Below are 27,743 nucleotides of genomic sequence, written 5' to 3'. Positions count from 1 at the left end.
TTTTGAACACTAAAGGCAATTTAGCACGGCCAATCCACCTATCCTGCACATCTTTGGACTGTGACAGGAAACCGGACCACCTGGAGGAAACCCACGCAGACTCGGGGAGAACGTGCAGACAGTGAGCCAAGCTGGGAATCGAACTTGGGACCCTGGAGCTGTGAAGCAACCGTGCTAACCACTATGCTACCGTGCCATCCACAGTTTAAAAAAAAATTTAGAGTAGCCAATTATTTTTCTTTTCCAATTAAGGGGCAATTTAGTCTGGCCAATCCACCTAACCAGCACATCTTTGGGTTGTGGGGGTGAAACCCACGCAGACACGGGGAGAATGTGCAAACTCCACACGGACAGTGACCCAGGGCCGAGATTCGAACCCAGGTCCTCAGCGCCGCAGTCCCACTGCTAACCACTGCGCCACATGCCGCCCTTGCCGCCCACAGGTGGTTGGAGTCTGACTGGAGTCTGGCCGTACCAGGTAAAGGTGGAAAATATTCTTCGCTAAAAGGACTTTATGAACCACTTGAGGTTTTGTGCCAATTTGCCAGCTTTGAATTTTCTTTTTGAAACTCAATCTGCCAGGACAAATTTTGAACTCTGGTTTAAGGCCTTTCGTTCAGTAATACAACCATCACATTGCCGTGTGCTACAATTCTCCCTTTGTAAAAGACTGTGTCTATTTGCGCCTATTCTAGGATAGTTCGATGTGAAAAGGATGGATGTTAGTTGGTCCACACTGAAGGATAGGGGCGAAATTCTCCGGAAACGGCGCGATGACGCCGACTAGCGCCCAAAACGGCGCAAATCAGATGGGCATCGCGACGCCCCAAAGTTGCGGAATGCTCCGTGTCTTTGGGGGCCGAGCCCCAACATTGAGGGGCTAGGTTGGCGCCGGACGAATTTGCGCCCCGCCAGCTGGCGGAAAAGGCCTTTGGTGCCCCGCCAGCTGGCGTGGAAATGACATCTCCGGGCGGCGCATGCGCGGGAGCGTCAGCGGCCGCTGACGGCATTCCCGCGCATGCGCAGTGGAGGGAGTCTCTTCCGCCTCCACCATGGTGGAGACCGTGGCGGAGGCGGAAGGGAAAGAGTGCCCCCACGGCACAGGGCCGCCCGTGGATCGGTGGGCCCCGATCGCGGGCCAGGCCACCATGGGGGCACCCCCCGGGGCCAGATCGCCCCGCCCCCCCCCAGGACCCCGGAGCCCGCCCGCACCGCCTTGTCCCGCCGGTAAGAGAGGTGGTTTAATTTACGCCGGCGGGACAGGCATTTTAGCGGCGGGACTTCGGCCCATCCGGGCCAGAGAATCGAGCGGGGGGGGGCCCGCCAACCGGCGCGACGCGATACCCGCCCCCGCCGAATCTCCGGTGGTGGAGACTTCGGCAACCCCGCGGGGGGTCGGAGAATCTCGCCCCTGCAGATTTGGCTCCTTACCTTCCAAGGCTGCAATGAGAAAACAAACTGCTTTAAGGAGCCTGTTCTCAACAGCGTTCTGCAGCTGGTCCTCACTCCAGATGCTCAGCAGCTTCTCTGCACACTCTTTTCCTTTTGTATCCAACTTATTCAAATCTGAGAGCTCCAGTTTGATTCCTGCACAAGCATCACAGAGCTGGAAACAAAAGAATGTAAGTGAGAAACTTTATCAATGTTAATTGTTTATTGATAAAATCTGTCACATGCACCAATGTACTGCGATAAGACCTGACAGATCACCCCATACATACACACATAATTACAACATACAAAAAAATAACAACTGTAAAAAAAGGAAAAATGCACAGAAAGATCAATTTAAATGTATTGACGGGCCACTCAAGGGTATAGTTGCAGCAGGAAAAAGCAGTTTTTGAAGTTCTCAAGCTTTTGTATCTTCTGCCCTCTAGAAGAAGCTGGAAAGAAGAATAACCAGGATGGGATTATGCTGCCTTCTTTCCCAAAGCAGCAAGAAATATAGACAAGAATCAAGAGATGGAAGACGGGATTGAGTGACGGACTGAGCTGTGTTCGCAACTCTCTGCAATTGCTTACGATCTTGGACCGAGCAGTTGCCATACCAGGCTGTGATGCAACCAGATGGAATGCTTTCTATGGTGCATCTATAGAAATTGGTCAGAGTCAGTCTTATCTCTTTGAACAAATAAACTTGGGATTGAGATAGAAATAAAGGAAGAACTGAGAAGGAGGGTGAATTAGAGTGAGTGAATCCAATGTCAAATCAGGCATAGAGATGAAGAGGGTGCGATCCAATGTCCACGCTGTGCTAGAAAAGCAGCTTGCCACGGTGCAGTTGGCCAATAAAAGCCAGGAGACTCCACTCCCGGAATCTACTGGCTCACCACACCTCATGAGATCCTGCAATGTTAATCCTACCCATTGTGGACGAGATGACGTTTTGGATAATCTGCATATTGGAGCGAGGCAGTAAGCCTCACTCTAATGTGCAGATTCCCGAGGTACCTGAGGCTTTGGGATTCAATCCCTTTCACATCAGAGACCTCAGGCGAGCACCATTCAGCACTGGTTCCCTGACCAGACCTGTGCAGTACCCGGCAGGAAGATCTCTGATAGCCTCGCGCTACTCAGGGATACAATCGCCTACGTGCAGGACAGGAGGGTGGACACTTGCCTCATCAGCCTTGACCAGGAGAAGGCTTTTGACAGAATATCGCACACCTACATGATGGATGTGCTCTCCAAAATGGGGTTTGGGGAGGGAATTCGCAATTGGGTCAAACTGCTCTACACAAACATCTATAGCGCAGTCTCAATCAATGGGTGGGAATCAGAAAAGTTCCAGATCAAATCCGGAGTCAGGCAGGGCTGCCCTCTCTCCTCGGCCCTTTTTGTGTGCTGCATAGAACCTTTTGCCGAGTCCATCAGGAAGGATCCGGGTATAAGAGGAGTGACGATCCCAGGCAGTGGAGGCACGCAAGTCAAGGCCTCCCTGTACATGGACGACGTCGCCGTCTTCTGCTCGGATCCTGCGTCTGTGCGCAGGCTCTTGACCACCTGCGACCAGTTTGAACTGGCCTCGGGAGCCAAGGTAAACCACGGCAAGAGCGAGGCCATGTTCTTTGGGAGCTGGGCCGACCGGTCCTTTGTCCCCTTCACTGTCAGGTCAGATTACCTGAAGGTGCTGGGGATATGGTTCGGAGCTGCTGGGGCGTGCACCAAAACCTGGGAGGAGCGCTTAGCAAAGGCAAGGCAGAAACTGGGCTGGTGGGAGCAACGCTCCCTCTCCATTGCGGGCAAAACCCTGGTCATCAGGTGTGAGGTACTCTCGGTGCTACTGCACGTGGCGAAGGTCTGGCCCATAACCCGACCCTACGCCGCAGCAGTCACCCGAGCCATCTTCAAATTCATCTGGAGATCCAAGATGGACCGTGTCCGAAGGGACACCATGTACAAACCTCTGGAGAAGGGAGGGCGGAACGTACCCAACGCCTCCCTCATCCTGTTGGCCACCTTTGTGTCCAGCTGCATCAAGCTGTGCTTGGACCCCCAGTATGCAAACACCAAGTGTCACTACATACTGAGGTTCTACCTGTCCCCGGTGTTACGAAGGATGGGCCTGGCCTCATTGCCGCGGAACGCTCCAAGTAGTTGGACCGTACCGTACCACCTGTCCTTCGTGGAAAAGGTTTTGAAGAAAAACACCTTTGACCACAAGGCAATGAAGCAGTGGTCAGCACGTAATGTCCTCGAGGCCCTCAGGGAAAAGGAGACCGTGGAGGACGTTGGATGGTTCCCTGAGCAGACTGCCAGAGTCATCTGGCAGAACGCCTCATCACCAAAACTTTCAAACAAGCACCAAGACCTAGCTTGGCTGGTGGTGACAAGGGCCCTCCCTGTCAGATTCTTCATGCACACCCGAAGGCTCTGCGCCAATGCACGCTGCCCTCGGAGTGGCTGTGGGGGAAATGAGACGGTCACACACCTCCTTGTGGAATGTGCCTTTGCAAAGAAGGTCTGGAGAGAGATGCAGTGGTATGTGTCAAGGTTTATCCCGAACAGATCTGTGACACAGGACTCTGTGCTCTACGGACTGTTTCCAGGGGGACACACCGAGACAAACATCAACTGCTGCTGGAAGGTCATCAACTCGGTGAAAGACGCTCTTTGGTCTGCCCGAAACTTGCTGATCTTCCAGTGCAAAGAGCTGTCCTCGACCGGGTGTTGCAGACTGGCACATTCCAAGGTCCAGGACTACGTGCTGAGGGACGCACTCAAGCTTGGGGCAGCTGCTGCCAAGGCGCAATGGGGAAAGACCACTGTGTAAGGTCTTGCCAGCAAATGTACACCGAGGGGCGGGTAACAGTGTAAACCCCCCTTGGTCTGGGCCACCAACACTCCAATGTACAATTGATTAATGTACAAGGGCCCTCCCCGTCAGATTCTTCATGCACACCCGAAGGCTCTGCGCCAATGCACGCTGCCCTCGGAGTCGCTGTGGGGGAAATGAGACGGTCACCCACCTCCTTGTGGAATGTGCCTTTGCAAAGAAGGTCTGGAGAGAGATGCAGTGGTATTTGTCAAGGTTCATCCCGAGCAGCTCTGTGACGCAGGACTCTGTGCTCTACGGACTGTTTCCAGGGGGGGACACCGAGACAAACATCAACTGCTGCTGGAAGGTCATCAATTTGGTGAAAGATGCTCTTTGGTCTGCTCGGAACTTGCTGATCTTCCAGTGCAAACTGTTCTCAACCCACTGTTGCAGACTGGCACATTCCAAGGTCAAGGACTACGTGCTGAGGGACACACTCAAGCTTGGGGCAGCTGCCGCCAAGACGCAATGGGGAAAGACCACTGTGTAAGGTCTTACCAGCAAATGTGCACTGAGGGGCGAGTAACAGTGTAAACCCCCCTCGGTCTGGGTCATTAACACTCCAATGTATAAAAGAAACATGACAATGTAAATGTTTAAGAAGGAATTGTGACGTAAAGAGCGATGTGTGTGTAAGGTTATCAAAATTGAATGGAAGAAAGTCAAGGGAATGTGTAACTCTGATGGAAATGTACAGTCAAGACAATTCGAAATGTTTAATGTTTATTATAGATTTTATGAATAAAGTATATTTTTTGTAAAGAAAACCTGGTCCCCACAAACGGAGGCCAGAAGAATGACACTCGTGTGGATCGCCAAGGGGATCGGAGGCCCCAGCTGCATGTCCCTTGGGCAGGGTGGTGCCCTGGCACTGCTGGTGCCACCTGGGCACCCTGCACTGCCACCTGGGTGGCAGCCTGGCACTGCCAAGGTGCCCAGGTGGCACTTCCAGCTGGCATGGGCACTGCCGGGTTGTCATTGGCAAGCTGGCATTTTTTGCATGCGTGTGATCGAGCTGGGGGTGCCCAGCATGGGTGGGATTGGGTGGGGGGGGGGGGGGGCTGTCGGGGATCGTTTCAGGGGCCTCTGAGATTCCGATCACTCGCTGCACTGGGGAGCTCCGTCAAGCACAGCTCCCCACTGTCCAAAACGGGGCTATGTGAAGCCTCGACCGCACGTTCCCCGTTCAGGCCCCTATACAACACAAGTTGCGTTGTATAGCGAGCGCCGGGAAACACGGGCTAAATGTGCTCACCAGGGCTCTTTGTTACCTGTTGGGAGAATCGTTCCCAGAGAGTTTGGATTTACCGAGAGAGAAAAAGACCGAAAAGGTAAAGTAAGAAAAAATAGTTAATTCTAAATTTCCCATCTTTAAAATCTCCACCAACTACCTTTCACTAGTCTATTACATCAATGGCTATTAAATCCTAATTTTAATTGTTCACTTTCTGGGCCAGAGGAATTGATTGCCAGTCATTAGCAATTACCTTGTCATTATAAGGATAACTGTCTATTAATCAATAGACTTCACATTCTATGAGGAGATTAATGGGCGCTTATTGTAAAAATGCAGCAACTTCACAAAACTCACAAGGTGCTTAAGTGCGAGATTCAATTTGTATGAAAGTAACGGAGCAGTGTCATCAATTTTCCAGCACTTTCTGACATGTCACGATTCACAAGGTATCTTTCCCTCACCGCAAGTTACTTGCTGATTGGCACATTAACAATGATACAAGGCATGCAGACACCACCGTTTATTCAACAAGTCCTGCATCATTGTTGCAACAGCATAGATGGGGCTCACCCTATATTTAACCCCGGGGTCTAATATGGGCCCGCATCTGACCTTTCCCTGGGGAGTATTTGATGTCAACTAAGGGTACCCAAAATGGAAGCATTGGTCACCATCTACTTCTAATAAAGCTAGCAAAGTTTCGCTTTCTTCCATACAATTGACAACTCTTCCCCGTTCTAAAGGACCGTGTGAGGGTTGTCTTCAATAATGTGATTGAAAAGAGACATTATGAAAGTAATGGGCGGCCTCGTAGCACAGTGGTTAACCGAGTGCTCCGGTTTCCTCCCACAGTCCAAAGATGTGCAGGTTAGGCGGATTGGCCAGGCTAAATTGCCCTTTGTGTCCAAAAAGGGGTGGGGTTACTGGATTATGGGGATAGGGTGGAGGTGTCGTCTTGGGTAGGGTTCTCTTTCCAGGGGCCGGTGCAGACTCGATGGACCGAATGGCCTCCTTCTGCACTGTAGATTCTGTGATCTACGAGATGCTTCCTGCATATTTTAACGTCTGCCAAGTCACCTAGCTGATTTCAACAGAGACATTAGTAGGGGAATTGGAACTAGCCTCGGTGTGTGTGAGCTGGGTAAGTATCGGGGGCAACTTTAGTCAATCCTGAATCAAAACACATGTGGATTGGTGTTGGCAAAGGACAGGATTGAAAAGTCTTGGTGATGTTCACCGACTAGGTTTCTTCATGGCTATTCTGCATATGTTAGCAATATATTAGCAATTTATTGGAGGAACATTGCAACCCGACTCAATCCTGACCTCCCCCAATATCCCCACACTCATTCTTTCCACATAAGAGCTATGAGATAGTGGTCAGTAGAACTTCCTATCACTTCCCTAATCCAGAGACACTTGGGATGTTACACCACCAATTGGGACAGATCAGGGAGCAAATCTGGGATCAGTCTTTTCCATTTAATATTTCAATTGGGCGGCACGGCAGCACAGTGGCTAGCACGGTGGCTTCACAGCTCCAGGGTCCCAGGTTCGATTCCCGGCTTGGGTCACGGTCTGTGCAGAGTCTGCACGTTCCCCCCGTGTCTGCGTGGGTTTCCTCCGGGTGCTCCGGTTTCCTCCCACTCGTCCCGAAAGGCGTGCTGTTAGGTCATTTGGACATTCTGTTTCTCCCTCAGTGTACCCGAACAGGCGCCGGAATGTGGCGACTAGGGGCTTTTCACAGTAACTTCATTGCAGTGTTAATGTAAGCCTACTTGTGACAATAAGATTATTATTCTGCTTTATTGTTATATTTCAATCAAAGTCTCATCGTACCAGGTCACCGAGAACTGAATGAAGTTCAGAGTCTTCAATAATCTGACATGTGTGTTCCAGGAGTTGACGCTTCAAAACATTTTCCAGGCACTTAAATTCACGGCAGATTTCAAAACCGTCCTCTCCTTTAATTGAAAGAAATGGAATTCAATGACAAGCTATGCATTAGAAGCAGCGAAATTCTGGAGAAGCGTTGTCAAAGTTTAAAATCCTGGTATGATGGTGGTGGGGTTAACTGCACTGAACATCGGACAATCGATGGAAAGTTTTCAAAGAGTTGGACTTTTAAAAAGTGATCATTTTGGGGGGAAATCAGCAAACAAATCTTTCTTTACAGGCAGAATCAGTGGTACAATAAGACACACACAGACACACACACATACAGATACAGACAGACACATAAACACAGACAATGCCAGACGCATACACACAGACACAGGCAGACACATAAACACAGACACGAACAGACACATACACACAGACACACACACACACACATACAGACATACACATAAAACCCAGGTACAGACAGACACATACACACAGACAATGCCAGACGCATACACACAGACACAGACAGACACATAAACACAGGCACAGACAGACACACATACAGACACAGGCAGACACATAACCACAGACACATACACACACGTACAGACATACACATAAAACACAGGTACAGACAGACACATACACACAGACACAGACAGACACATAAAACACAGGCACGAACAGACACATACACAGACACACATGCAGACACAGGCACACACATAAACACAGGTACAGACAGACACAAACACATAGGCACAAACAGACAGACACACACACACAGACACACACACACAGGCAGACAAACACAAACATACGCCACACACATGTACACACACATACCGTCAGACAGAAACAGACACACAGACACAGACACACACATACGTACACACAGACACAGACAGACACACACAAAATCAGTAGCTATTCAGAAGCCAGAGCTCTAGTCAATCCTTTCCATTACCTCCATGTCTCCCAAGTGCCAGCATTCCCATCCTGCTCTTTGAGGTAAATTATTCACCGGGTTTCTGACTGGAAACAATTGCAGTTTCCATTCTAATTAAGAGGAGAATTGACAGAGATACTCAAAATTATGATGGATTCTGCTGGAGTAAATAAGGAGAAACCGGCAGGAAGCTCAGTGGTTCGAGAATATAGATTAAAGATCGTATGCAAAAAGAATCAGAGGGGAATTGAGGAGACCTATTTAATAAATACTCCGAGTTGTAATGAGCTGGAATGTACTGCCTGAAGCAGAATCAATTGTAATGTTCGAAAGGGGATTGGATGTATACTTTAAAGTAAATATTTGCAAGGCTGTGGGAAAAGTGTTTTAGGGGAATGGGGGGGTGGATATGTGGAAGAGTGTGGGTAGGGTAGAGTTGAACAAATTGGATCGTTCTTTCAAAGAGCCAGCATTGTCATGATGGATAGAATGGCCTCCTCCTGTGCCATAAAATGCTGTGACACAAATACGTGTAAACATCACTGATGATTGGGAGCAACGACTGTGGGCGAATACGCAATGGTGTAATATCTCGAGTCAGCTCCACACCTAATCAGGTAACAGAGCCCTGAAGGTGACTGTACATCTGAATTAACTAGCAAACTCCAACCTTTACAGCTAATGTAGACGTTTCTACGCAGAGCATGTGTGGTAGTCTCAGCAAGACGCCACATTTTTAATGTGGTTAGGCCCGCTTCACGTTACATTCACTCATCTTCTGTGTGGACTGCAAAGGAGGGATTGGAGACAAAGGACAGAATTTCATGGGCCTGTTGCGGTGTGGCGGAGGGGGTGGGTGGGTGGGGAGTGGACCATGCGGCGAGCCGTTCATACCTCCATTGACTTTGGTGGGATGGGATCATCCTGTCCGCGGGAGGCCCTGCAAGGTTCTGCCCAATGCTTCGAATGGCCATTGTATTGGAGGACAGTGGAGGTTCAAAAGATGAGCAGGCAGGAAACTTTGCGAGCTTAACGTCCACCAGGTTCATAGAATCATAGAACCCCTACATTGCAGAAGGAAACCATTCGGCCCATCGAGTCTGCACCGCCCCTCTGAAAGAGCATCCTACCTCGGCTCAAACCCTTGCCCTATCCCCCTAACCCCAACTAACCTTTGGACACTAAAGGGAAATTTAGCATGGCCAATCCATCTAACCTGCAGGGGAAACCGGAGCACACAGAGGAAACCCACGCAGACACGGGGAGTGTCATAACATACACCAGTATATCATGGTGCAGCCACACACTGATGGACACACAGTGGGACCAATCAACACACACAACACCGCAGCCAATCACCAGTTAGAGCACACTCACTAGAAAGACGGGGCATCAGAGTTCCCGCTCATTCGAGTTGCAGCTAGCTCGGAGGACAGAGCTCACAGCCTGCAACACAGACATTCACCATGTGCTGAGTGCATCGACTGGTTAGGACAAGGCAAAGGTCTTTAGTTAAAGCTAGTATCGTGTAAACCCACAGTCTGAGTATGTTAAACAGTTAATGATTCAATAACATAATGTTGCACTATTTCAAGTGTTGGTGACCTGTATGTGTTCCATGGATCCAAAGCGACAAACACAACAGGGAGAACATACAAACTTCACACAGGCAGTTAACCGAGATCAGAATCAAACCCGGGCCCCTGGCGCTGTGAGGCGGCAATGAATATTGGTCCAGACCCCTGGGAGATTTTCTAAAATAGGGAACTCAGTTGAGACCTGAGAGAAAGTTCTGAATGAGTTGGGCTGCGAGGGTAGATATGAAGAAAGTTATGGAGAATCCAAAACCAGGTGCCAGAAATAGTTACTAATAAATCCAATAGAGGAATAAGGAGAAATATTCATACCCAGAGTGAGTAGAATGTGGAACTCATTACCTCAGTTGGTGGTTTAGGCGAATGGTTTAGATGTTTCCATGAAAGCCAAATAGAAAGAAATGTTGAAAGGCTGAGATGAGGTAGATTGAATGGGATGAGATGTGTGTGAAGGGTAAACATCAGGTAGACATCAATTGGGACAGATGCTCTGCATCTTCAATTCTCTGAAATAATGCTTACAGGATCTTTGAAATCCATCTAAGAAGGCAGGTGGGGACTCACTTAAATGTCTCATTTGAGTGATAATGCTTCTGACAGTGCAGCACTCTCCCATTGCTACACTGGAGTGTCAGCCTATAGTACAGCTCAAGTCCCTGGAGAGGCCGTGGCTATGACTGGTGACATCATAAATGACTGGGAGGTGCCACAGAGGAATGTAAAACCGGGTATGGCAATGTCAACGGTGCTTTTCGGGAATGAGATACTCATGCAGGATAATGCCGTGAGAAACCAAATTTGGAGAGGATTCGTGAAGGGTGAAGGTGAAAAACGAGGTGAGAGCATTGGAGAAGCTGATTCTCAAGTCAATGACGGTACGGACAAGAGTTTTAGCAGTTAATTGTACAACATTCTGGAGGGAGATGAAGATGGCTTTCGGCGACAGACCTGAAGGAAGGCAATGAAATCCAGCTCACGGACAGAGACCAGCAAGTTTGCCCACCATCAGGCGAACCGAGGAGCCTTCTGGAATCAGCATCGCAGCACATAATTACTGGGATGAGCCGCAGGAGGTGGCTTCATTGCTGTCAATGTTCAGCTGCAGGTCTTGTTGTCAGATGCACTGAAGCTCTGGAGCCAATGGTAGTGTTGGTGAGGCAGAATTCAGAGTCATCATTACAAATGGAAGCTGACATTGTGTTTCCAAACTTTTTTGGGGGAAAAGGGAAGGCCAGCACTTAGGTAGCGCCCTTCATGGCTCAGAACATTCCAAAATGCTTTAAAACCAACTAAACCAACGTGGGGCAGCACGGTAGCATTGTGGATAGCACAATTTCTTCACAGCTCCAGGGTCCCAGGTTCGATTCCCGGCTTGGGTCACTGTCTGTGCGGAGTCTGCACATCCTCCCCGTGTGTGCGTGGGTTTCCTCCGGGTGCTCCGGTTTCCTCCCACAGTCCAACGATGTGCAGGTTAGGTGGATTGGACATGATAAAATTGCCCTTAGTGTCCAAAATTGCCCTTAGTGTTGTGTGGGGTTACTGGGTTATGGGGATAGGGTGGAGGTGTTGACCTTGGGTAGGGTGCTCTTTCCAAGAGCCGGTGCAAACTCGATGGGCCAAATGGCCTCCTTCTGCACTGTAAATTCTATGATAATCTATGAAATATTTGTGACGTTTGGTCCCTGTTGTAATGCAGTAAACCCGGCAGTTAATTTGTGCTCAACACATCCCCACAAACAGCAATGTAATAATGACCAGTTTTTTTCATTATGTGATGTTAATTGAAGAGTAAATATTGGCCAGGACATTGGGGATAACTCCCCTGGTAGACTTAGAAATAGTGGTTCAGGATCTGTTATGTCCACTGGACAGGGCCTTGGTTTAACATGCCAAGATGTCCAAGATGGCATCCCCGATAGTGCAGCACTCCCTCAATAGGTGCGGCACAGTGGTTAGCACCACTGCCTCACAGCGCCAGGGACCAAGGTTCGATTCTGACCTCGGGTGACCGGCTGTGTGGAGTTTGCACTTTCTTCCCGTGTTTGTGTGGGTTTTCTCCGGGTGCTCCGGTTTCCTCCCACAGTCCCCAAAGATGTGCAGGTTAGGTGGATTGGCCATGCTAAATTGGCCCTAGGTGGGGTTACGGGGATAGTGTGGGTTACAGGGCCTAGGTAGGGTGCCCTTTCAGAGGGTCAGTGTAGACCCGATGGGCCAATTGGCCTCCTTCTGCACTGTCGGGATTCTATGATTCTGTGAATACTGCATTAAGGTGTCAACCTAGGTTTTTGTGCTCTTGTCCTGGAGTGGGCTATGAACCGGCAATCTTCTGACTCAGAAGCGAGAATGCTATCGACTAAGTCACAACTAAGTCACAACTTAGTCACAACTAAATATGCTTTTATGAAGGAGGAATTGAAGCTACATTGAAATTATATTCTTCCATTCTCTGACTTTAAGTTTTGTTATTCTGTCATTCTATTCTTCATTAACAAACGACAATTCCATCCATAACTTCACCTTTCCATTATTCTCCTACTTCTTCCAGAAATGCGGTCTGGCTTCTTATGCATCTCCAAATGGCTACACCAGTAACTTACCGTTTATATTGTCAAAACACAACAAAGGCTTTGATGATTTCTTCTTTTTTGGCTTTGAGATACCTGAAAATGAAAAGGAAAAGAGCCATTGAGTTAAAAAGGAACATTGGAAGCCAATGAGTTTTGCTAGTCACAAACTTAGAATATTTTACTATCTGGTGTAAGAGTCATGGTGTCCATTGAAAGGGTTAAATGTGCAATTAGATGACTGAACTACATGCAAACGTACGAATTAGGAGCAGTAGAAGGCCACTCGGCCCATCAAACCCGCTCCACCATTCAATAGCATTTTGGCTGATCTGATTGTAACCTCAATCCTACGTTCCCGCTGACCCCCGCTGATTAACAAGGGGGGGTGAAAATTAAGAATCTATATATTCAATGATTTTGATTCCACTGATTCAATGAGTTTGATTTCATGATTCACAGAGAGATAAATTCTCCTCATTTCCGTATTAAATGAGTGGTCCCTTATTTTTAAAGTGACCCCAGTTCTAGATTTTTTTGATAAGAAGGACCATCCTCGTCACATCTGGCCTGTCGATACCCCTCAGGATCTTAAAGGTTTCGATCAAGTCACCTCTTACTCTTCTAAACTCAAGTGGATACAAACCTAACCTCTCTAATCTTTCCTCACAAGAAAACCCGCCCATTCCTGGTATTAGTCTAAAAACCTTTTCTGAACTGCTTCTAATAAATTTACATATTTTCTTAAATCAGGAGACCAATTCTGTACAGCGCACTCCAGATGTAGTCTCAGCAATGCCCTGTACAACTGAGGCATAACCTCCTTACTTTTGTATTCAATTCCCCTCACATTAAATGACAACGTTTTATGACCTTTATTTGCTGTACCTGTATACTAATCTTTTGTAATTAATCACTAGGGCAGCCAGATACTTCTGCACCTCTGATTTTTGCAATCTCTCACCATTTCGCTAATTCTTCCTGCCAAAACGAACAATTTCGCATTTGCCCCAATGATGCTCTTATTTGCTAGATTTTTGCCCATTCACCTAACCTATCTATGTCCCTTTGTAGCCTACTTACATCTTCTTCACAATTTACTTTCCTATCTATCTTTGTGTTGGCAGTAAATCTAGTAACCATGGGCGAAATTCTCTCCCAACGGCGCGATGTCCGCCGACTGGCGCCAGAAACGGCGCCAATCAGATGGGCATCGCGCCGGCCCAAAGGTGCGGAATGCTCCGCATCTTTGGGGGCCGAGACCCAACATTGAGGGGCTAGGCCGGCGCCGGAGGGATTTCCACCCTGCCAGCTGGTGGAAATGGCATTTGTTGCCCCGCCAGCTGGCACGGAAATGCGGCGCATGCGCGGGAGCGTCAGCGGCCGCATGACAGTTTCCCGCGCATGCGCAGTGGGGAGAGTCTCTTCCGCCTCCGCCATGGTGGAGGCCGTGGCGGAGGCGGAAGGGAAAGAGTGCCCCCACGGCACAGGCCCGCCCGCGGATCGGTGGGCCCCGATCGCGGGCCAGGCCACCGTGGGGGCACCCCCCCGGGGTCAGATCGCCCCGCGCCCCCCCCCCAGGACCCCGGAGCCCGCCCACGCCGCCTGGCCCCGCCGGTAAATACCAGGTTTGATTTACGTCGGCGGGACAGGCAATTTCTGCGCGGGACTTCGGCCCATCCGGGCCGGAGAATTGAGCGGGGGGTCCCGCCAACCGGCGCAGCCCGATTCCCGCCCCCGCCCAATCTCCGGTACCGGAGACTTCGGCGGGGGCGGGGGCGGGATTCACGGCGGCCAACGGCCATTCTCCGACCCGGCGGGGGGTCGGAGAATGACGCCCCATATTTTCAGTCCTTTCATCTAAGTCATTTATATAAATTGTAAAAGTTGCAGCCCCAGCACTGATCGCTGTGGCACACCACTTGTCACATCCTGCCAACCAGGAAATGACCCATTTATGCCAACTCTCTGTTGTTTCCTGTTAGCTTGCCAATCTTCTACCCCTGCAAACACATTAACTCCTTGGGTCGGTTAGCTCAGTTGGCTGGTTTGTGATGCAAAGTGATGCCAGCGCCACGGGTTCGACCTGTACCGGCTGAGGTCATCCATGAAGCCTTCTCAACCTTGCCCCTTGCCAGAGGTGTGATGACCCTCAAGTTAAATCACCACCAGTCAGCTCTCTCTCTCAAAAAGGGGAAAGCAGCCTATGGTCCTTGGGGACCATGGTGACTTTTATATACAATGAGCTTTTATTTTCTGTAATAACCTTTGATGTGGCACCTTATAGAACATAGAACATACAGTGAAGAAGGAGGCCATTCGGCCCATCGAATCTGCACCGACCCACTCAAGCCCTCACTTCCACCCTATCCCCGTAACCCAATAACCCTTCCGAACCTTTTTCGGTCGCTAAGGGCAATTTATCATGGCCAATCCATCTAACCTGCACGTCTTTGGACTGTGGGAGGAAACCGGAGCACCTGGAGGAAACCCACGCAGACACGGGGAGAACGTGCAGACTCCGCACAGACAGTGACCCAAGCCGGAATCGAACCTGGGACCCTGGAGCTGTGAAGCCACAGTGCTACCCACTGTGCTACCGTGCTGCCTTCTGGAAATCTAAGTACAGTATATCAACTGGTTCCCCTTTATCCACAGCACAATTATGGCATAGTGGTAATGTCACAGAACTAGTAATCCAGAAGCCATGCTAATGCTCTCGGACATGGGTTTGAATCCTGGCATGGCAGGTGGTGACATTTAAATTCAATTAATAAAATCTGGAATATAAAACTAGTCTGGGTAATTGTGATTGTTGTAAAAACCCATGTGGTTCACAGATTGCCTTTAAGGAAGGAAATCTGCCATCCTTACCCGGCCTGGCCTACATCTGATTCCAGATCCGCAGCAATGTGGTTGACTCTTTACTGACCTTTGAAAAAGGCCAAAAAATTAGGGTGGGGGGGATAACAAATGCTGATTTGCCTGCTACTCCCACATCCCATGGAATAATTTAAAACAATCTATCTCCAACTCTAATGAAGCTTGAGAAAGCACTTAAATTGCACAATCACTTACAGAGTGTGCCATCTTCTGAGATAGTCAGGTCCCACACTTTGTAGGCAAGGACCGCTCCTTTAGGAATATCCAGCGTCCTCTCTGTTAAAAGACTGCACTCTGTACCTGCCTAAAAATGGCATACACATTAGAAGTGAAATTGGTGTGAGGCACGGAGCTGTGGAGGTTAACATTCGTCATAAGAGAGCACAAATCAATGGCTTAAGTTGCTCTGCGAATTCTGTAACTGCCTTGAACTCTCATGTGTTTTTCACCAGGGTTTCTTATCCTAGATTCCTCTCGGTAACGTGATAATATTAATCAGAACCAGGATGGGTCTCCCTTAGAACATAGAACAGTACAGCACAGAACAGGCCCTTCGGCCCTCGATGTTGTGCCGAGCATTGTCCGAAACCAAGATCAAGCTAGCTCACTCCCTGTCATTCTGGTGTGCTCCATGTGCCTATCCAATAACCGCTTGAAAGTTCCTAAAGTGTCGACTCCACTTGTTTGTTTTGATTGTCTATGTGGATCAGAGCAGAATGTTCTGGATCTTCTTCCGGCTAATTGGCTTCAGTTTTTATTCTCATTTGCAAATGCCTCTCCTGGGACATTATCATGGCTTCAGGTAAGGTGGGTAGTGACTGTATTGTTCTCAAATCCCTCCATGGCCTCATCCCACCCTGTCTCTGTAACCTCCAACAACCCTACAATTGCTCCGAGATCTCTGCTTCCCTCTAATTCTGGCCTCTTACATGTCTGGGAATTTCACCGCTCCAGCAATAGAAGCAATTGTCTTCAATCACCTGGGACCTGAGCCCCAGAATGATCTCCCTGAACCTCTTCCCTCTCTCCCCGCCTCGAAGAAACTCTTAATCATTTTTGACTGAACATTTGGTCACTTGCCCTCATATCTCATGATGTGACTTGGTGACAATTTTTATCTAGGATATCATGGGACTTCGGGCACAGAAACAGGCCATTCAGCCCTACAAGTCTATGCTGGTGTCTGTCCTCCATTTGAGCCCTTTCCTTCTTTCCTCAACTAAATCCTTACATATACCCTCACATTTCAGGCATCATTGTTAACCTCTGATGTCTATTGCACCTCCATAGTTTTTTTGTATATGGGGATCAGAACTGTCCGCAGTACACTAAGTGCAGTCTAACTAAATAATACTAATAATCTTTATTATTGACACAAGTAGGCTTACATTAACACTGCAATGAAGTTACTGTGAAAATCCCCTAGTCGCCACACTCCGGCACCTGTTCGGGTACACAGAGAGAGAATTCAGAATGTCCAATTCACCTAACAGCACGTCTTTCAGGACTTGTGGGAGGAAACCGGAGCACCCGGAGGAAACCCACGCAGACACGGGGAGAATGTGCAGACTCTGCACAGACAGTGGCCCAAGCCGGGAATCGAACCTGGGACCCTGGCGCTGTGAAGCAACAGTGCTAACCACTGTGTGACCGTGCCGCCCAAATGTGTTTGATAATGTCGCGTTTCACCAGTTATTTGATTATTATGTATATTATTGTATATTATTCCCATACCAGCCTCCCCGAACTAGCGGCGGAATGTGGCGACTAGGGGCTTTTCACAGTAACTTCATTGAAGCCTACTTGTGACAATAAGCGATTATTATTATTAGTGTCTGTCTTGTTTTCAAGTCCCTCCATGGCCCCACCCCACCCTGTCTCTGTAACCTCCAACAGCCCTACAATGTTCCGAGACCTCTGCTTCCCTCCAATTCTGGCTTCTTACATGTCTGGGAATTTCACCGCTCCAGTATATCTTCAATTACCTGGGACCTGAGCCCTAGAATTATATTATGATTATTATATATTGTATTTGTAAATATTATATATCTTACAGCAGTGCAGAGATAACACTAGTTTCCAAGTATTCAGCAGGTTCTATTTGTGAGAGCTTTAAATTAAAATATCTCTGCAATCACAAGTGTCTGCATTTCTGTTTACAATTCAACTTCCAGCGATAACTCTGTTTACTCAAGCTCTGAGTCAGTCCCCAGGCTTAACCAATTAAGCACAGTGAGCATAGATTAGTTGCCGGACTCACATAATCAAACACGGAACAATTAAACCATTGACCACTACAAATAACAGCCAGAAAGGATTACTGGCTCGGTAATATCGGGCATCTCAAACCCAAGAGTTGCAGCCCTTCCTACCTTGGAGTAGGGTAATGAGATGGAAAATGCTGATGCTCCTTTGTTAACTTTCTTCAGCGTGATGGGCTCTACAGACATTAATGTTTCGGTTACTATGCAGAGATCTCCTGTGTAACTATTTTTAATCAGCTCCCAAGAACGTCCAATTTTTCTGGAGGAGAAAAAGAGGTGTTAATGAATGCGATTTCAGAATGTCTAGGGGGCGAGTCTCTGATATTGAGGCCAACTGTTCGCGCCGTCTTGAACACTGTCGCGTTTCACAATGCCACGAGCAGGGCCCAGGCACGACCTATTCTGGCCCCCACAGGGGGCCAGCACGGCGCTGGAGTGGTTCATGGTGCAAAATGGGTGCCGCGCCTACCCGCGCATGCGCAGTTGGGCCGCGCATCCTGCGCATGCGCGGGGAACTTCTTGCGCGCGCCGGCCCTGACCCAACATGGGGTCGGTGTTCAGGGGCCGGGCCACGCTGGAAAGTAGGCCCGGGGGGGGGGGGGGGGGGGAGAGGCCGGCCTGCCGATCGGTGGGCCCCGAGTGCGGGCCAGACCCCATCGGAGGCCGCCCCCCGCTGAAGGAGCCCCCTTCCCCCACACAGGCCGCCCCCCCCGAGCGTTCCCACAGAGTTCCCGCCGGCAGCGACCAGGGGTGAACGGCGTCGGCGGGACTTTGTCATATCGGGACGGCCGCTCGGCCCATCCGGGCTGGAGAATCGTCGGCCCTGCCGAATCCAGCAGCCCGCGGCCGGCGCCCCGCCACACACGCCGGTGCAAATGGCGCCGATTCCCCGCACCTCGGAGAATCGTGCGCCGGCGTCGGGGCGTCATGGCGCGGTTGCGGCGATTCTCCAGCCCGGCGCGGGGCTCGGAGAATCGCGCCCCCTAATCTGCAAAAATCATGGCATGCAAACTGAGGTGACATTTCTAGGTTGAGAGGACACCACTTAACTAACATCACCGGGGAGGAAATGCAAGTCAGGAACCTTTGCATTCTGGAGCCTGCGCCATGAAGTGATTTTTAAGGAGGTCGATAATTAAAAGGTTGCATCCAGGACCCCTATCCGAGCAAGGACGGTGGGCAGCGCCTGAGGCTAGAGGGCCACTATGATACCCTCCAATACTGACACGTTGGCAGCCCCGCTGGGTGAGGTGTGTGTCGCCGAGATGTTAGAATACCGGACCAGACTCCAATGTACATTCGGACACTAGACGAGAAACCCCAACAATGTTTCAATTTGTAAACTCTGAGGAAAGGGTACTTCACCCGGAGGAGTAATTACACGGACAAAATGGGGATCGTTTATATTGAAACAAACTTTATGCTTAATACAGGACTAACTACATTAACAACGCAGAAAGTAGCTTACAATTAAGAGTTGAACAATTAAAGAGTTAATTAAGAATTAAAAAGAGGGGTGACCTGTTGGAGGTCTGCAAGATTATGAGGGGCATGAATCGAGTGGATGAGTGAGCACTCTTTGCCAGGGTGGAGTGGTCAGTCACCGGGGGGCGTAGGTTTAAGGCCCGTAGTTCAAAATTTAGAGGAGATGTGCGAGGCAGGTTTTTTTTACACAGAGGGTGGTGAGTGCCTGGAACGTGTTACCAGGGGGAGGTTGTGGAAGCAGATACATTAACGGCATTCAAGAGGCATCTCGAAAAATACATGGAGAGGATGGGTATAGAGGGATACCGCACCAGGAAGTGAGGAGGATTTGGCCAAGGGTGGTATCATGACCGGTACAGGCTTGGAGGGCCTGTTCTTTAAACAATTCTTAACAGTAAAAGAAAACATTTTAACTCCTAACTTATACCTTCTCTATCTCTAATTAAGCAAAGTCCATTACTGGTCAAAAGCCACTTGGAAATAAAAGTTAGCAAACTCAAGGATACTTGCTGTCCTCTCTGTGTAGCCTTCTTGGAATGACTGCTTGGAGAGAGTTGCTTTCAGCTAAGGAGAAAGAGCCTTTCAGACAGAAGCTGCAAGTCCTTCTACCTTTGGCAGACTAAAAGCTAAACCGCTTGCAACATTCCAGGAGCCTCCCATTACTTACATCATCTCTATCCCACTAACTCTCTTATGACCATCTTATTAAGGCTAAACACAACCCCTCAGTTATCTAAACCCCAGGGAACAATCTTTCGATAAACAAAAGTCCATTAGCCCTATATAGGTAAACAATTAATATGGTCATAATCAATTATTATCCCACTTTTATGACATTTTAGTTATATCTTTTGCAGACACACTGCCTGCCTGTATGTTAAATCAAGATTTATAAAAATGTTACTGCTACAAATATATAATTCAATATACATAGCAATTTACTTGATTCATCACAGAGGTCAGAAGGTTAGAAGACCTTGTAAAGACTTTGTAAAACGACTTTAAAAATAAAAAAAACAGCCACAGCCGCCAGCTGGCCCTCATTACACGCAGCTCTGGCCATTTTGAAGTCACCGCCGAGGAAGGATATAAATTATACATGGGGCAGTAGTGCGCCACCGAGAAGTCGTCTCCATTCATCAGCTGGAGTTATTACGTTAATGAAGCGTTGTAACTGCTGACTGGAAAAACCCAGCGTCCGCTCACTGCACTTAACAGGCTAACAAGTGTACTTCACCCATAACGAGCAAGCCTCATCTGGTCTTTCCCTGCCTGTCAATTTTATATTCATGTTACAGTAACAACTGATCATTTCCAAAGCAACGTGACCAAAAATGACCACAATATGCCATGTTCTCATGATTGTGCTTTACCGTTTTTTCAGACTTTCGATTAGCTCTGAGATACTGACGGAAAGCTGTTTTGTTCCTTGCAGTTGAATGGTGTCGCAGTTGGCTTTCGAACATTCAACTTTTCCTGTTACTGGATCAAGCTTCACCTTTGCCTTTCCTTTGATCAACCCGTCCACTGTCTCCAGGAATGTGAAGGACATCTCCTTCTGCCGAACTGCATGAAATTAGACAAAGTGCTTATTAAAATGTAACACAAGCTGACATCTGGCTTTGCAACCCTCTCTAAGTTCCAAGTCAAAGATTGGGGTGGGGACACAAAATGGCGCAGGGGTCGCTTTATGGCTGGGCAATTTTCTTTATTACTGCCGACAATACATTGTCATCTTTATTCAGTTGATAGAAACAATAACTACACCCCTTATGATGGAGCAATAAGAGGGACTAGTTACTGTCTGACTTAAGAAGATAGGCTTGTGCCACCAGCCTGATTTTAACCCAGATCAAAGCTCATTCACTCACATAAAGTCATAGAATTTACAGTGCAGAAGGAGGCCATTTGGCCCATCGAGTCTGCACCGGCCCTTGGAAACAGCATCCCATTTAAGCCCTCACTTCCAACCTATCCCCGTAACCCAGTAACCCCGCCCAACCTTTTTGGACACTAAGGGCAATTGATCATGGCCAATCGACCTAACCTGCACATCTTTGGACTGTGGGAGGAAACCGGAGCACCCGGAGGAAACCCACGCAGACACGGGGAGAACGTGCAGACTCCGCTCAGACAGTGACCCAAGCTGGGAATTGAACCTGGGACCCTGGAGCTGTGAAACAACAGTGCTAACCACTGTGCTACCATGCTGCCCTTACATAGAGTTAAAATCTGCCACCGTGCCCCCACACCCCTCTGACATGTGGTAGTTGGTTCATAATTTATAGTTATCTAAATCTAAATGAAACTGGCATCAGTGCCGCCTTGTGGCCTATTTGATGCCCCACCACCCGTCACTTCCACTGATGCCTACTTTAGCTTTGGCCTCAGGAAGGTGCAGAGCAATCAGCAATCATTTTGAGCTCGAGCCGTATTCCCCCCATCCATCCTCGTGGATATTAAAATAGGCCCAGATTTTCTGAATTGGTGCTGTTGTACGTACTTTGCTGCCCAGTTTTAGGTCAGCTCCCAGCTTATTCGCAAGTAAATGGGAGAGGCCCGGACTGGGTCTCCTTTTGACCTCTTTCCGCCACATCCTTCCTATTTGACTTTATGATATTTAAATTAGTAATGAAGTTTGTTTTAATATACCATATCACTATTTGTGTGTGAAATTGCTCCTGGAGCGAAGTATCCTTTCCTGACAGTTTTACAAATGAAATAAAATATTGGGGTTCTGGCCAGTATCCTAGCAACTGTTGGGAATCTGGGGTGAAATTCTCCGGAAACGGCGCGATGTCCGCCGACTGGCGCCCAAAACGGCGCAAATCAGTCGGGCATCGCGCCGCCCCAAAGGTGCGGAATGCTCCACATCTTTGGGGGCCGAGCCCCAATCTTAAGGGGCTAGGTCGGTGCCGGACGAAGTTCCGCCCCGCCAGCTGGCGGAAAAGGCCTTTGGTGCCCCGCTAGCTGGCGCAGAAATGACTTTGCCGGGCGGCGCATGCGCGGGAGCGTTAGCAGCCGCTGACGGCATTCCCGCGCATGCGCGGTGGAGGGAGACTCTTCTGCCTCACCATGGTGGAGACCGTGGCGGAGGCGGAAGGGAAAGAGTGCCCTCACAGCACAGGCCCGCCTGCGAATTGGTGGGCCCCGATCGCGGACCAGGCCACCATGGGGGCACCCCCCGGGGCCAGATCGCCCGTGCCGCCTTGCCCCGCCGGTAAGGTAGGTGGTTTCATCTACGCCGGCGGGACAGGCATTTTAGCGGCGGGACTTCGGCCCATCCGGGCCGGAGAATCGCGCGGGGGGGGCCCGCCAACCAGCGCGGCGCAATTCCCGCCCCCGCTGAATATCCGGTGCCGGAGACTTCGGCAAGCGGCGGGGGCGGGATTCACGCCAGCCCACAGCGATTCTCCGACCCGGCGGGGGGTCGGAGAATCTCGTCCCTGGTCTGGGATTGTAATATGCCTTCTGGCCCAAGTCTCTCCCACAAAGTGAAACAACCTCTCAGTATCTATCCGATCAAGCCCGCTGAGAATCCTATTTGTCTCAATTTGTCTCTGGCCCAACCTACTCCACCTCTTCTCATAGGAAAATCCCTCTCTACCTGGGATCAACCAAGTGAACCTTCTCTGGATTGCCTCCAATGCCAGTTTATCTTTCCTTAGATAAGGGGATCGAAAACTGCCCTGTTCCTCCCCTAGATTCTTCTCACTCATCTCCCTGTGAGTGACATCATTATGACATAGCTCCCTAAGTACATGCTCAGTAGCTATTGTGAGAGCAGTATTGTGGTTAACCCTTTCCATTTTTCAATGGCACAGATATGAATGTCAGATAAGGGAAGATCAGGTACAACTGTGATGTTTAATTAAAAAAATAATTTGTCCGTGCGTAATGCACGCCACAACCTCAGAATGTCCCAAAGTCCTGAATGTGGACACTAAGATTCTGGCCAAGGTAATGGCAACGAGGAGAGAGGATTGTGTCCCGGGGGTGGTTCATGAGGACCAAACTGGGTTTGTGAAGGGGAGACAGCTGAATACAAATATACGGAGGCTGCTAGGGGTAATGATGATGCCCCCACCAGAGGGGGAAGCGGAGATAGTGGTGGCGATGGATGCTGAGAAAGCATTTGATAGAGTGGAGTGGGATTATTTGTGGGAGGTGCTAAGGAGATTTGGCTTTGGAGATGGGTATATCAGATGGGTACAGTTGCTGTATAGGGCCCCGATGGAGAGTGTGGTCACGAATGGACGGGGGTCTGATTATTTTCGGCTCCATAGAGGGACGAGGCAGGGATGTCCTCTGTCCCCGTTATTGTTTGCACTGGCAATTGAGCCCCTGGCCATAGCATTGAGGGGTTCCAGGAAGTGGAGGGGAGTACTCAGGGGAGGAGAAGAACACCGGGTATCTCTGTATGCAGATGATCTGTTGCTTTATGTGGCGGACCTGGCGGAGGGGATGCCAGAGATAATGTGGATACTTGGGGAGTTTGGGGATTTTTCAGGGTATAAACTGAACATGGGGAAAAGTGAGTTGTTTGTGGTGCATCCAGGGGAGCAGAGCAGAGAAATAGAGGATTTACCATTGAGGAAGGTAACAAGGGACTTTCGGTACTTGGGGATCCAGATAGCCAAGAATTGGGGTACATTACATAGGCTTAATTTAACGCGGTTGGTGGAACAGATGGAGGAGGACTTTAAGAGATGGGACATGGTGTCCCTGTCACTGGCAGGTAGGGTGCAGGCGGTTAAAATGGTGGTCCTCCCGAGATTCCTTTTTGTGTTTCAGTGCCTCCCGGTGGTGGTCACGAAGGCTTTTTTCAAAAGAATCGAGAAGAGTATTATGAGTTTTGTGTGGGCCGGGAAGACCCCGAGAGTGAGGAGGGAATTTTTGCAGCGTAGTAGGGACAGGGGGGGGCTTGCACTACCGAGCCTAAGTGAGTACTACTGGGCCGCCAATATTTCAATGGTGTGTAAGTGGATGGGAGAAGAGGAGGGAGCGGCATGGAAGAGATTGGAGAGGGCGTCCTGCAGGGGGACTAGCCTACAAGCTATGGTGACAGCGCCGTTGCCGTTCTCACCTAAGAAATACACCACAAGCCCGGTGGTGGTGGCTACATTGAAAATTTGGGGGCAGTGGAGACGGCATAGGGGAAAGACGGGAGCCTCGGTGCGGTCCCCGATAAGAAATAACCATAGGTTTGTTCCGGGGAGAATGGATGGGGGATTTGGAGCATGGCAAAGAGCAGGGGTAGCACAATTGAGAGATCTGTTCGTAGATGGGACGTTTGCGAGTCTGGGAGCGCTGACGGGAAAATATGGGTTGCCCCAAGGGAATGCATTTCGGTATATGCAACTGAGGGCTTTTGCGAGGCAACAGGTGAGGGAATTCCCGCAGCTCCCGACGCAGGAGGTGCAGGATAGAGTGATCTCAGAGACATGGTGGGGGATGGTAAGGTGTCGGACATATATAGGGAAATGTGGGACGAGGGGGAGATCATGGTAGATGAGCTGAAAGGGAAATGGGAAGAAGAGCTGGGGGAGGAGATTGAGGAGGGGCTGTGGGCTGATGCCCTACGTAGGGTAAACTCATCGTCCTCGTGTGCCAGGCTAAGCCTGATACAATTTAAGGTGTTACACAGGGCGCATATGACTGGAGCACGGCTCAGTAAATTTTTTGGGGTAGAGGATAGGTGTGCGAGATGCTCGAGAAGCCCAGCGAATCACACCCACATGTTCTGGTCATGCCCGGCACTACAGGGGTTTTGGGTGGGGGTGGCAAAGGTGCTTTCGAAGGTGGTGGGGGTCCGGGTTGAACCAAGCTGGGGGTTGGCTATATTTGGGGTTGCAGAAGAGCCGGGAGTGCAGGAGGCGAGAGAGGCTGATGTTTTGGCCTTTGCGTCCCTAGTAGCCCGACACAGGATATTGTTAATGTGGAAGGAAGCCAAACCCCCGGGTGTGGAGACCTGGATAAACGACATGGCAGGGTTTATAAAGTTAGAACGGATTAAGTTCGTACTAAGGGGTTTGGCTCAAGGGTTCACCAGGCGGTGGCAACCGTTCGTCGACTACCTCACAGAAAGATAGAGGGAATGGAAAAGAAGAAGACAACAGCAGCAACCCAGGGGGGAGGGGGTGGTGGGGAGGGGGGGGGGGGGAGGAATTGGACGGACTCTCAGGGATGTTATTGTATATGTATAGGCACTTGTTTTAGGTAATGTATATTGGACTGTTGGATTGTATCTTTGGAGAGTATTTATTTTTGATCAGGCAGTTGCCATTTAGTTTGGTTTTTGTTTCTGTTCATATATTATTTATTTATTTGTTTAAAACTGGCCACTGTTATTTATATTGCTTTATTGTTGTTTAAAAGAAACACTACGTACTGTTATGTTTGGCCAAAAAATATTGAATAAAATATATTTTAAAAAAAAAGAATGTCCCAAAGTTTTCTATATACAATGAGATACTTTTGACATGTAGTCACTGTTGTAATTGTCCCGTACCAGCCTCCCCGAACAGGCGCCGGAATGTGGCGACTAGGGGCTTTTCACATTAACTTCATTGAAGCCTACTTCAAGTTAAGGTTTTCCTCGCCTTTAAGAACGGTTATTTCTTTGATGTTAATGTGGTTAATTCTGTTTAAGTGATTATTATTATTATAATTGTGATGAATGAGAAATTGTTATATATTGCATTTTATATTCTGTTGCAGTAATGTTATTCAAATCTGGCTTAAAATACATACAAGAAGTGTGTCTACTTAAACTGTAATTAAAGAGTTGTAAAAATAACCATTAATTCCAACCACTTACTTGGCTACAGATAAAGAGCTAACGGAATATTGTGTATATTTTGGATGGTTCCATGGGGATGTAGATAATTTGAGGGATTGTATTTAGTCCTAGCTAAGCAGGTCACGTAACATCTTCGTGGGATACAAATAATGTAATCAATGGGAAGAGCCAGGACTGTCTCTGGTTGTTCAGTCTGCTAGAATATTTTAAGTTGAACAGCAGTTAGCCATAGGGTTTAAGTCTGACAAGACCGTACTGTATTCACCTGTTCCTGAAAGGATCTCTCTCTAAAAGTATCTGCACAGATAAACAAGTAACCTATTTTGTTAACTTCATTTATAAGTGGCAGTTGAACTGTATAGGGTTGCTTAATTGGAATTAGTTTAGATAGTTAAGCTTTTCCTTGCCTTTAAGAACTGTTATTTATTTGATGTTAATGTGGTTAATTCTGTTTAAATTAAAGTTTGTTTTAACATAAAAGATAACTATTGGATTGGATTTGTTTATTGTCACGTGTACCGAGGTACAGTGAAAAGTATTTTTCTGCGAGCAGCTCAACAGATCATTAAATACATGGGAAGAAAAGGGAATAAAAGAAAATACATAATAGGGCAACACAACATATACAATGTAACTACATAAACACCGGCATCGGATGAAGCATACAGGGTATAGTGTTAATGAGGTCAGTCCATGAGAGGGTCATTTAGGAGACAGTGGGGAAGCTGCTGTTTTTGAGTCTGTTCGTGCTTGTTCTGAGTATTGGTGAGAGTAATCCTCCCCGGGGTGAAGTATCCTTTCCTCACAGTTTTGTAAATAGAAAAAATGTTGGGGGTTCGTATCCAATATCCAAACAAAAGCTGGGGTGTGGTCCGGTACCCTAACAAAATGTAATAATGTATGTGCACAGCAAAGTCCCCAAAACAGTATTGTGATAATGACCAGATAATCTGTTTCTAACTGATGTTGGCCATCATACCTGGAGAGATCTCCCCTGTCTTTCTTTGAAATAGTACCATAGGACCTTGAGAGATGTCTGATTTATTATCTGGCCTCACTTGGGCAAGACACCAGAGGTTACTGGAAATACAGTAAACTGATCAGAGTCAACATGTTCAGGAAAAGAGATAACAGTGTCTGGGAGATGGAGGTGGGGGGGGGGGGGGTAAAAGGACTCAGGAGAATGGGCAAAACACTCCATTCAGCCCTCTGCCTTCCAGCATTGCTGAAGACACTCACAACATTTCTCACTGAGTGCACACATCGACAGGAGGTAACTCACCTGGCACCAAAGTGTCTTCATCAACCAGTACATGCTTCAATTCAAATTCAGTGGGGCGATATGTTGGTTTTCTCCAGAATGGGCCGTTTGTTCTCCTGTGGACCAGATGTAGAGGCTTAAATTTCTCCGCATCATACGCACTGGTGGCTGGGATCAGCCCCCCTCCAGAATCGATTTGCTCGATTAGGTGCTGGACTGCTTTCTTAAACATCCTAAAATGAGACAAGATACATGTTCAGTTAGATACCATCAGACAATAATCCAATGGTGTGGTAGAACCTCTATCCTAATGGTTGGCTTGGTGTGGCTTCTCGCTCCACATTGGCATGTTCCCAAATCAGCGGATGGGAGACTGGGAATTAAGTGGCATGGGAAATTGGTGAAGCAAGACCAAGTCCAGTCAACAACTTGCAACATCTTTAACACAGGCATTTCACAGGAATCAGACCAAAAACTGACACCAAGCCCAAG

At 48.5% G+C, this 27,743-nt stretch overlaps 1 protein-coding gene across 4 annotated transcripts in view; it reads right to left on the bottom strand.

Moving 5' to 3' along the window:
- Positions 1–27,743, bottom strand: part of LOC140398578 (gasdermin-A2-like) — a 91,727-nt gene that overhangs the window by 9,379 nt on the left and 54,605 nt on the right. For all 4 annotated transcript variants that reach the window (XM_072487397.1, XM_072487400.1, XM_072487398.1 and 1 more), the window contains exons 2-8: positions 27,273–27,484; positions 20,562–20,754; positions 17,812–17,962; positions 15,635–15,743; positions 12,590–12,652; positions 7,398–7,522; positions 1,432–1,606 (exon numbers count right to left, since the gene is read on the bottom strand). In XM_072487397.1, coding sequence (XP_072343498.1) covers positions 1,432–1,606; positions 7,398–7,522; positions 12,590–12,652; positions 15,635–15,743; positions 17,812–17,962; positions 20,562–20,754; positions 27,273–27,483 — 1,027 coding nt within the window. In that variant the 5' untranslated portion in view covers position 27,484. The remainder of the gene's footprint in view (positions 1–1,431; positions 1,607–7,397; positions 7,523–12,589; positions 12,653–15,634; positions 15,744–17,811; positions 17,963–20,561; positions 20,755–27,272; positions 27,485–27,743) is intronic.

Source organism: Scyliorhinus torazame, chromosome 21 (genome assembly GCF_047496885.1).
Source record: "Scyliorhinus torazame isolate Kashiwa2021f chromosome 21, sScyTor2.1, whole genome shotgun sequence".
NCBI lineage: Eukaryota > Metazoa > Chordata > Chondrichthyes > Carcharhiniformes > Scyliorhinidae > Scyliorhinus > Scyliorhinus torazame.
This window is presented reverse-complemented; position numbering and strand designations above follow the sequence as displayed.